The 11,490-nt window shown below is 46.9% G+C and overlaps 1 protein-coding gene across 1 annotated transcript in view; it reads left to right on the top strand.

The window, feature by feature from the left end:
* Positions 1-578: 578 nt before the first annotated feature.
* nos1 (nitric oxide synthase 1 (neuronal)) overlaps positions 579-11,490 on the top strand; it is a 36,446-nt gene continuing 25,534 nt past the window's right edge. Inside the window, exons 1-4 of the mRNA XM_030357612.1 lie at positions 579-967; positions 3,125-3,954; positions 6,230-6,350; positions 9,432-9,569. Of these exons, the coding sequence (XP_030213472.1) occupies positions 3,200-3,954; positions 6,230-6,350; positions 9,432-9,569 (1,014 nt within the window). The 5' untranslated portion in view covers positions 579-967; positions 3,125-3,199. The remainder of the gene's footprint in view (positions 968-3,124; positions 3,955-6,229; positions 6,351-9,431; positions 9,570-11,490) is intronic.

Raw genomic sequence — 11,490 nt, 5'->3', positions numbered from 1 at the left:
AAAGACATGCTGCCCACCAGCTTTCAAATTACAGTGATGCCACTGGTGGCTTTGTATCAATTGTATTCACATAACTATCCCTCCCTATTTTGTAGTTCCCCTAAAACACCCTGAAACAACTTGAGTCTCACATTCTTATGCCACCATTACACCAACAGTGCAAGCAGGCCAATGGCAACCAAGCGCGCAGTCCTTCCTCCCTCACTTTAAAAACCACCAGCCAAAAACCCAGAACTATAAACACAGTTACCATTAATTGTGTGGACAAACCTGATACACAGGTGCCTAAATGTCTCAAAAAACGTAAACATTGTTAGAAATATTTGAGCTAAAGTGATAAATGTAATTGTGAAACTGTGGGCTTTACAGTGTTAAGAATGAAACAATTGTTTCATATTTCCTACACATACACCTTTGAACATAAGTGTGATGGAAATGCTGTCAAACAAGCTTATAGCAGAGTAATTGAACAATGTATACGGTGGCAAGGAAACTGTAAGACATGAAAACTATTCAAATTCGGAGCGGCATCCATATGATAAATGGCACAATAGGAAACCTGACCGCGTCTGCTGCTACGCCACTTGGAGGGTCCGATGTGGGCGTAGCACCTTTACTGTTGCGCCGTCTCTGGTACTACGCCCCCTGGAGGGATGGGTGGGGGGCCGCCCTGGGGTCCACTTGCCGAATACGATCTCAGGCGTAACTTAAGTCAGTACGCCTACAAGTCATTTGAATGCCCGTGCACGAATCCCCTTGAAGCTCGTCACTGTGTCTCCAGTTCTTCCATATTTATACAGCACCCTGGCGTGCCGTAGACGCACAAGCATGTCGCGTCTTTAGCGTGAAGGAGCGCTTAGCCGGGACCCGGAGCAGAACCACAGAGGACGCGAAGAGCCGAGTTGCATCCAAGTTGCATTCGAGTTGCCCCTTCGTTGTGACAGCGGTCCTATATATATCCTCAGGGGTAAGTACGGGGTGTTTCGTTTACTCATGTTTGGGGGGTGGTGGCTGTAAAGCTGTTAGATGCGAAGCAAGGCAACATTCCAGCGCATTATATGTAAAGCCCAACATAATTGAACGGTCGTTTTGTGTGTGTGTGTGTGTGTGTGTGTGTGTGTGTGTGTGTGTGTGTGTGTGTGTGTGTGTGTGTGTGTGTGTGTGTTTGTGTGTGTGCGCGCGTGTGTGTGGTGTGTATGTGTGTGTTTGTGTGTGTGTAAGGTGTGCAGGCTACATTTCGCTAGTTGTTGCCTCGAAAAATTAAAAATAGAAGTTATTCCATTTAATATTTCCAAAAATAATACTGCGACTACTTAGAAACTTATTGCTTCGATAAACATGGATTTATATCAATGATTGGATGTGCTGCTTTATGGCCAGGTAGGCTAGTTTTTATTTGCGTGTATGTATACAATTTTAACGAGGTAATGAAAAGGAAAAAATCGAAAGGTCCTAACTTTCATGTATTTGTATTGTGTTCTTTCACTCATTTTGCCCTGACTAAGCATGGTCCTATGTTTAATGCGTGGTTAAATCTCTGGTTTTGACAGGCAACATATTGAAATGTGATGTGGGCTCGCTGTGAAATCATTCATTAATCAAATGATGTAAATACGTGGGCAGGAGCGCGATGCTTGGCGCTGCTGAATGTCTTCCATACGGCGACACACAATCGCGTATGGCAAACTAACTTATTCAGGCTCATCAAAGCACAGATCATTTGGATGTGCACTCTTGCCATTGTGTGCTGCGCACAGATTACATTCTGGACTGCTTTCATGAATGCTTGTATGTTTCATGAATGCGTGTATGTTACATCTCTTATACAGCAGCTGTATGCTGCTGTATAGGAGAAGGCCTTTCGTGCCTTTAGAAAGATGCAATCGGAATATTTGGCAAATGCGAGCTGAGGATAGTGTTTTGTCACTGACCTTGGTGCTGAACGCTCTCAGAGCGCCTTCCGTCCGGGAAAGGGTCCTTGTTGGTGACAGAGCGGCGTGTTTTCACCCACTGCCACTCACTTAGCTGCTTAGACTGATATATAGATGCAATATATATATATAATCACTGTATAATAATAATAATAATAATAATAATAATCTCTATAGTCTACTTTCATCATCACATTGCCTAGAAAGGACCGGTATCTTTCGATTCCGCTGACCTTTGTCTTCATTTGCAAAGTTTATTTTAAGCAGGTTGATACATTCTCGATCAGAAAGTCGCAGACCAGTAGTCAACCGGGTCGTGTCATGCGTTTCATTTACATTTATTTAATAAATTCAACGTTCGCCGTGATGTCAGAAACTAAGCGTGACTTGTGTTGTGTTGAGGCTCAACAGGAGACCTAGGATGATATGTTAATGCAGCGATGTGCACTACCTGTTTGTATTGATCTGTAAAACCACTGTACTTCACTGTACTGAATAGATTGGAGTCTGCAAAATACTTGTGTGTTGCATTATAGGCGACAACCACTATACGCAAAGTTGTACGCCCACGTCACCACCTTCCTTTTATATACCTCACAAAAAAACAAGAGGAAGAACCCTATTCAAATGCTTTTCTTATTGTGTATGTTTTGAATATTTATGCGAGACTGGAAAGCTTTTGTGCGGACGCAAGTCAGGAAGGTCTCGCCAACTCGTCCTTTCAGAATATTTCATTGTGAATCATTTTCCCTCTGAATCATGAAAGCTATTTAAATCAGGAATTAGTTATTTTTGCATAAAAGTAACACAGATTATCAAGAGTGGAGTTGAAGGTGAAATGCCATGATATCCAAATGACTCTCAAATTGCTGCATACTTACTTATTATTTATTGCATGAGTATGTTAACTAATTCATGTTTATGATAGGATTCTGTGATATGAATCATTTATTAAAGGTCATAACAATCTGACATGAACACTTTTCACGGCAGAGAGCTTAAAATGTAACCAAACAACCCTAAAGAGCTGGCTCGAATCTACCCTTTCTGAAAACGTGGTCATTACTCAGAGCTCAAATCGCGGTATCTTTGGTCGATTTTAGGTTGATTCTATCTTCATACTGTAAAAAAGTTTGTCTTCATGTCTCACAACTCTTCTCTCTTTAACCCCTGCCCCTCCCCCCACTAATCAGCAAGGAGGACACACGCACACAACGCACACACACAGATCCACACACACACACACACAGCCCAACCCCGACGGCAGCATGCAGGAGTCGGACACCACGGTGTGCCAGCTGCAGCCCAACATCATCTCGGTGGGCCTGTTCAAGAGGAAGATGGGAGGCCTGGGCTTCCTGGTGAAGCAGCGAGTGTCCAAGCCGCCCGTCATCGTGTCGGACCTGATCCGGGGCGGCGCCGCCGAGGAGTGCGGGCTGGTCCAGGTGGGCGACATCATCCTGGCGGTGAACAATAAGCCCCTGGTGGACCTGTCCTACGAGCGCGCCCTGGAGACGCTGAAGAACGTGTCGCCCGAGACCCATGCCGTGCTCATCTTGCGCGGCCCAGAGGGCTTCACCACCCACCTGGAGACCACCCTGTCCGGGGACGGCCGGCAGCGGACGGTGCGCGTCACCCGGCCCGCCTTCCCGGCGTCCAAGTCGTACGAGCGCAGCTACCCGGCGAGCCCCGTGGGGGGGCAGGCGGCCCAGCAGCAGGCCCACAAAGAGGTGCAGCTCCGGGCCATAGAGAACCTGTCCTCGCCCGCCAACACGCCCTCCAAGTTCCAGAGGGGCGGCGTGCAGGCGCTGATCGCGGCCCAGGACCCCCTGCTGCGGGGGGACCCCCTGCTGATGAGGGAGGGGCTGCGCGGGGCGCTGCTCCACAACGGGGTGGAGGAGAACAATGACCTGCTGAAGGAGATCGAGCCCGTGCTGCGGCTCATCAGGAACAGTAAGAGGGAGCTGAACGGAGAGGGCCAGCGGACCGCCGAGCGCCGCGACGCCGAGATACAAGTGGACCGGTGAGTCTCTCTCCGTGATCCGGCTCCATTCCCTCTGGGGATTCCCTTTTTTTATGTCCCCACACCCAGAGGCCCGAGCTCAGCGGGTTTGATAAATAAAAACGGTAAGCAGATATGTCTGCTCTCTAGTTGACATGCCTAAACATGTCTAACTTAAAGGCACGTATTTAGCAGCAAATCGTTTTTTTAAATTGTGAGTCAACTATGTCCATCAAAATGTCCGGTCAGGAGGTCTGATACGATATTCACCCTGGGCAATAGTTGAACGCCTGCCTGAAATAGAATAAACAAAGTCTGCGCCCCATTCTGAAGCATTCTGAAATGCATGAGCGTGATTAATTGCACTCCCCCTATCTCACACACGCATCACAGTGACGCATATTCGATATAGATCGTATAATAAATCCTCCCATCCATCTCCAGACGCCAACCACAAGAAAATGATCTTAATTGGAATCTAGAGGCCGTCTTAATAAACATGACGTTTGGCTCTCAGAACAAGAAAACGTGGAAGAAATAATGTATTTGTCTGGCCCCTGTGCAGTTCCAGACACTTGTCGGACATATTTCAAAAGAATTGACTGAATTGTTCAAGCAAGGCCATGCTAGGAAAAACATTATAGTAAACAGAACAGCGGACCGTTATTTCTTATTATCGCTGTATTACCTCACAATAGGCGGCGTGGTGATGTCTGCCCGGAATAGAATGATGCATCGGAGTGGATGGTTTGTTTCTGAACGCACACGGCTGCTATATCAGGCTGTCACTTTGTGTATGAATCTGAAAAGATGACAGATAATGGCCACACATGCTCTGCTTCCCTGTGCCTGGCTACCCATCGTGGGGATGAACGTGTACTCCCAAGCGGGGGCAATAAACATATGCAGTGAGAAGAGGAGGAGGAGGACGAGGAGGAGGAGAAGGGGGATGAAGGGATGCCTCTAAGGTTTATCAATTAGCACAGACACATGATCATGGGAAAGATGGGGGAGTATGAGAGACAGAGATGTGAGAGGGGGGAGGGGGTGGGAGCGGTAGGTGGAGGAGGTGGGGGTTACGTGTGTGTGTGGGTGTTTGCGAGTGAAGGAACTAAACCGCGGCTCGCACGGTGACGAGTTCTCAGAATTTATGCGCGTCTCATGTGATTAGTGGCAGCCGGAGAAAAGCCGTCCCATATAGTCTCCTTTTCTTTACAACGCCGTCCATGAGACCCAAAGGCGCTCTCTCCCTCCCTCTCTCTCTCTCACGGTCTCTCTCGCTCGCTATCTCACTCTCTCTCCCCTCTTGCTCTCGCTCTATTTCTGTGTTTATCTCCTCTCCCTCTTGCTCTCCGTTGTATTTATTTCCTCTCTCGCTTATCTCTGGGGGTGGTGATACCCTAACTGTGTATTCAGAATGCCAGCAGCACACAAAATCAATAGAAGGGGAAGTCTGTGTCTTACCATGGATCAAAGGAACACAGAACAGCTGTTTTTCTGTTTTAGGTTTGTTTGACTTTTGAGAGACATGAAAACAGAGAACCTGACGGGGAATGATCTACTCACATATTTGTGTTTTATTGTGAGCCTTGCAGGTGCAATATTGGCTCTTGAGTTTAAACCTGTTCTGTTGAATGTTATCGCAGCAAATTCGCTGCTGTTTGAAGTGATTCTTATCATGTTAAAATCGGTCTCCAAACAGAGGATGAATAGGCTGGGAATTCCTGGGTGAGGGAGGTTTCAGAAGGCAGTAGTCAAGTCAGTGGACCAGTTATGTATTTTGGGATGAAACTCCTTCCCATTCATTCACATTCCAATGCCCATTCTAAATCTTTTACCTGTACTAATGAATTATTACTATATTATGCGTGTGATTATCAACAGAGATGTGTAACATGTCGGTGAAAACAATTTCTGCTCAAATTAAGGCAATGAAAAATCCATGAAATAATTATCCGGCGCTTTGTTAATCCAATTACTGCCATTACTCAAACGTTGTACTAAAAGTGTTACTGATTCTAAGCCAATTAGGCTCCAAGCCTATGAGGATTCACTGCATTACACTGCATAGATTGATAATGGTCTAGCTGATGTAGTGGGTGTGTGGGCATTCGTGCACCCCGACTGTGTGTCTTCCCGACGAGTTTTAAGAGAGATCGGGTTGGGGGTTGGGGGGTGGGGGGTGGGGTTATGGAGTTGATGCAGATTGCGGGACGCTCCAAAGCCACACCTGATGAGCAGCCTTGTGTGTGCGTGTTTGTGTGTCGGTGTGTTGATGTGTGCGTCTGAATTCCAGGGACCTTTGCGGTGGAAACGATACTTCCCCGCAGCTGTTGTCAGGGAACGGCAAACCAGCCGAGGATTTGTCCAAGATGGACAACAAGCCGACGTCGACCGATGACCCTGAAACTGACAAGGTAGAATATAAAACCCTTCAAACTTTGTAAAGTGTTTTTTATATTGCTGAACACAAACACAGCAAAATATTTGTTTGCATTTTGTGTATGTGTGTTTTCAACTGTGTGTATTAAAATTCAATACTATGCTGTCAAAATAAATGTATTCATACGTAAGATGAGCAAAACAGCGCTTCACATCACCACAGGATACTGGGAACGTCTTCTCTGGTCACCATGTTTGAGTCTATATGTCATCTGCTGCATCACAGTGAAACCAACAATTGTTGTTGCAGGTGATATCCCCAAGAGATTGAGAATAGTATTGGTCACAGAATTGACCAGTGGAAAATGATGCAGCCGATGGGAAAATAATTAAGATAAACAGTAAACTTGCGTACCTTCTCAAAAGGGTTAGGCTAATTAAGCTGATAGAAATCCAGACTCTACTCAGAAAACGACAAGACTGTGTGATTTTTTGGCAGCTTTTAGTTGTGAAGGATAAGAAATAAAGGAGAGACTCTGACACGGTTTTTCTAGGTGAGCTGTTATGCTTCAGTGGTCTAATAAGCAAGAGGAAGAGGTCCTTCATGTACTCCCATTTTAAATTAGTCAGTGAAGTGACTATGTTAAAATGATTCCAGCTCACACTCCTAGTGAAGAGCTGTGAGACAAGTAGATTATACTGAAAGGTGTTGGGCATGTCATCTATTTCTTAGCTTTAAAAAAACGTTGTCGTAAGGAACAGTTGTTCAAGAGAATACCAAGAAGGAAGGTTTGATAAAAATGTGGCTGGACTACCAGCAGCTGAACGACCAAACGACTGAATGAATGTACCTGCCATTGTGCTTCCAGAGCGCCCCCAGCAGCACATCTGTATCGAGGTAACCAGTGGACTAAATGAACAGGAGCAATATGCTAGACTTGCCAACTGTTGACAGGTTCATTCTGCATGAATGAAACCCACCCCCCCTCCCAAAAGAAAGACAAGACACTACACTAATGCGACCAGACGTGACAGCCATGTCAGCGTTCAGGCTACGGCCCCCGCGTGTGAGGATAAAAACAAAGGTCACAGCCTCTTAAATGGCAGGAAATTCTGCAGGCGGTGCCGTGTTTAGCCTACGTGGGGACGACAAGATCCCGACGGCGCGTGTCCCCCTGATCGGATACTTCTGGTGGGCGGGCCAGCAGAATATTAAATCCAGCTTAAGGGTCTGGTCGCAGGCTGGAGTGCCCCTCGCCAAGGGGGTTAGTGGTGTATTTGCACATGAGCCACGTTATCCACCCACTTGTGACGCGGCTCAAGCCCTCACTAGCGGGGCCGGATGGAGGGAGAGGAGGGGAGAGGAGGGGCCCTAATGAATGCACACAGCTGCAGGAGGGTGGCCTTCTGGGAATAATCTAGACCCGGAGGCCTGTTCTGGAGCGTGTGCGTGCGTGCACATTTATGTGTGGGTGTTCACTTATGTGCAAGTCGGTGTCTGCCTGATGGCCCGAAGAAGGGGTATACATAAATAACGTGTTCATATATTTTGTGCGTGTGTGTGTGTTTGTGTCTGCGTGAACGGGCGTTTATGTCTCAGGTCATATATACTTGTACGTGTGTCTGTCATGTTGTTTTTATGTTGGTACCTGGTGCATTGTCAATGCAGGAGCAACTTTCCACGGACACTTACCTTGAAGGCTCAATATACGGTGCTGCTGAAACACACAGACAAAGTCAGGGACAGTGCTACCTGAAGTGTGGGAAGCCAGCACTGAGTTTTTTTTAGCAATATGACTGATGCTGGCAATTGATGTTTCTCACTTTGAAGAAGGACCGTCCATCGCCTGGGGCTCCGGCCTCAGCAGCCCCACATTTTAGGGTTTAATCAGCCTGTTGCTCAGCAGAGGCGTCACAATGCCCAAATCCCCGTCCAGACGTATGATTCTCTCCATCTAAAGCAGGCGGAAGGACTGTTGGATGGAGAACAGATGCAGATACCGCAAGCCCGTGAGTGAATTATATCTTTAATTCTGACCTCCTGGTGTGTTTTGGAGTTTTTCCCCCACTCAAAAACACACCAGGAGGTCAGAATTAAAGATTTAATTCGCTCACGGGCTTGCGGTATCTGCATCTGTTCTCCATCTATTTGAAAAACAGTCCCTCCGCCAGTTTGTTATTTGTTAAGCTAACTCCAAGTAATAACATCCCTCTCCTCTCAGCAGCTGTCTACACCAACCTTTGTTTGTGCCGTGGTGGGGTAGAGGCTGTGTTGATGAAACAGTGTAGGCCTTCTCTTTCAGGAGTTCAACAAGGGACCGTCGTCTGTCGCCGTAACGTTATGACAATGTCACGTCCAAACACCACTGTTGCAGAATATTACTTCTGCGTCGTGGGAACTTCTGCAAGTCGCCAGAATGCAATGTCTGTGTGATCAAATTCGATTTAAACTTTCAACGCCATCTCCATTATCTGAGAGGAGATAGAACAGGACAATTATGCTAGTCACACCACCGCTGGATTCTATCTCTCACTCTCTCCCTCTGCCTCTCTTTCTTTTTCTTATTTTTCTCTTTTTCTTTGTCTTTCTCCCTTTCTCACACACACTCACACAAAGACATAACATTCTTAGACGTTTTGGTCGATTCCCAAAGAAATAATGATGGATACCGATTGATTCCTCTGAACATCATCATTCAGGCGACCTTCCACATGAAAGCCGACAACGGCGCCTAAACTACATTCATCAATCAATAACTCTACTGATGAGAGGAAGGCCTAGCCCTTGCTTACTCTCATTTTTTGTTTTTGTGTGTGTTTGTGCGTGCGTGTGAGGATTGTGTCACTAGCCAGCAGTTTGCATCGAGAATAATTCAGAACCCTTTGAGAGTGTTTCCTCTGGTAAACCACATCATTACCTCCACCTTGTCGTATAGGCAGCTATCCATCCCACATCCACATTCAACCCATTGTAGCAATCTAAACCGTTCCTGCTCAGTGGGAGGACAACATAATCTCTTGAGATACTCCCAGTAACCCAGGCCTGAAAGGTACCACTCTCAAACCGGGGACTGTGTGCTGTCTCAATGCTGATTGTCTGTCCTCTCGGTCTCCAGCTCCCCGCCCCCGGCACAACCTCACCCAGCAGGTCTGTCCAGAACGGCAGCCCCTCCAAATGCCCCCGCTTCATGAAGACCAAGAACTGGGAGAGTGGCACCGTTTACAGCGACACCCTTCACCACAGCGCCAGCGAGGTAAGGAGTACATCCATTTATATCTCTCTCTCTCCATCCTCTCTCTCTCAATCCCCTCTCTCTCTCTCTCTCTCTCTCTCTCGCTCTCGCTCTCGCTCTCGCTCTCTTTCTCTTTCTTTTTCTCTTTCTCACTCTCTGGAGTATATATATATGTAGGTACAAATTGCGGTACAGGGGCATTCATCAGGGGCCTCCCAAACACACGCATAGTCTTGAGCAAAGGTCACATTTACCAATAACAATGTTGGAGTGCTAACCCTAATCAAGTGCATTACATAGCGTTCCATTACTACAAATATTAAGGCTCCCCAGAAACTAATCCATTGACATCCATAATGACTGAACTGCAGCTGCATAATTACTTTTGTAACTTATCAGAAAAGCTGTGCATCTCTCTCTCTCCCTCCTCTCTCTCTCTCTCTCTCTCTCTCTCTCTCTCTCTCTCTCTCTCTCTCTCTCTCTCTCTCTCTCTCTCTCTCTCTCTCTCTCTCTCTCTCTCTCTCTCTCTCTCTCTCTCTCTCCCTCTCTCTCTGCCGAAAAGTAAAACTGCTTGGCATGAATGGCCAGAGAATCGGTAGATGCCACAATTCATCTCGGAGTGTTATTTTAACACCCCCTGTCACTCATCCATTTCCTCCTTCCTCTATTGTGGTCCTCATGTTTATCTTTCATTTCACTCTCCTGTGTTCCTATCCTGCTAGCCCTGATTAGCTTCCTTCCACCGCCTGTGGTCTGTTGGATTTTGCTTTTATTTATGCATTCTCCCTCGGTCCTCCTCTCTCTCTTTATCTTCCACCTCTCCCCCTCCTTCTCTCTCTTTATCTTCCACCTCTCGCTTTTTCCCTCTCTCCATCTCACTCTTTATCTTCCACCTCTCCCCCATTCTTTCCCTCACTCTTTATTTCTTCCACCTCTCCCCTTCCTTCTCACACTCTTTATCTTCCACCTCCCCTCCTCTCTTCCCTCACAGTTAATCTTCCATCACCCTCCTTTCCTTATCACACTCTTTATCTTACAACTACCCACTCCTTCTTTCTCTCTTTATCCTCCACCTCTCCCCCCTTCCTTCTTCTTTGCCTTCCACCTCTCCCCCCTTCCTTCTTCTTTGCCTTCCACCTCTCCCCCCTTCCTTCTCTCTCACTTTATCTTTCACTTATCAGTCGTCTCTGTGGAACACTTTCGATTGGACTTTTTCAATCAATCTCTTTGGTTTTTCTTCAGCTTCAAATAAACGGTGTCTTTGTGTCGGCGCTAGGGTGTGGAGGGGGCATGGATGTCGAGTTTTTGTTGTGGTCGGGGCTCCTGGGGGTTAGAGCCAGACTGTTTGGACGGTGTAAATGGACGGCTGCGTCGGACAAGATGTCCCATTTTAGAAACTCCAGGGTTATTGTTAAATTTCCGCTTTGGCGGCATGCTGGCGCTCCCGATCCTGTCATCCGCGGCCCAACCCTGTGAGCACGCTGAAGGCGTTTACAGCAAACTGAAGTGACAGCTCACTTCAGCTCTCATCATATTACTCTGTCCACACAGCGGTGCTCTCAGTGATGAGCAACTCCATCCATGCATCTGTCCCTTTCTTGTGCTCCTCCTCCCCCTTCCTCCGCCCCCCTCCCCCCGTCCCATCTCCCTCTGTCTCGTAGATGGATGGAAACCAATACATGAGTCACTGACTCACTCGTTTATTCAACGCTTACTTCCTTTGAGAGGAATTAAACGGAATGGTTATTTTAAATCCGCAGAGCCAGCAAAGATCCTCTGTTGTATGTAGGACTCATGTGTCACAAATACAAAACAAAGAATCACGTGTGGGACTGTTTGTGTGTGTGTGTGTGTGTGTGTGTGTGTGTGTGTGTGTGTGTGTGTGTGTGTGTGTGTGTGTGTGTGTGTGTGCGTGTGTGTGTGTGTGTATGCGTGTGTGTGT

Source organism: Gadus morhua, chromosome 6 (genome assembly GCF_902167405.1).
Source record: "Gadus morhua chromosome 6, gadMor3.0, whole genome shotgun sequence".
In the NCBI taxonomy this organism is placed as follows: Eukaryota; Metazoa; Chordata; class Actinopteri; order Gadiformes; family Gadidae; genus Gadus; species Gadus morhua.
The sequence above is the reverse complement of the archived record's forward strand: the minus strand, read 5'-3'. Positions and strand labels throughout refer to the sequence as shown.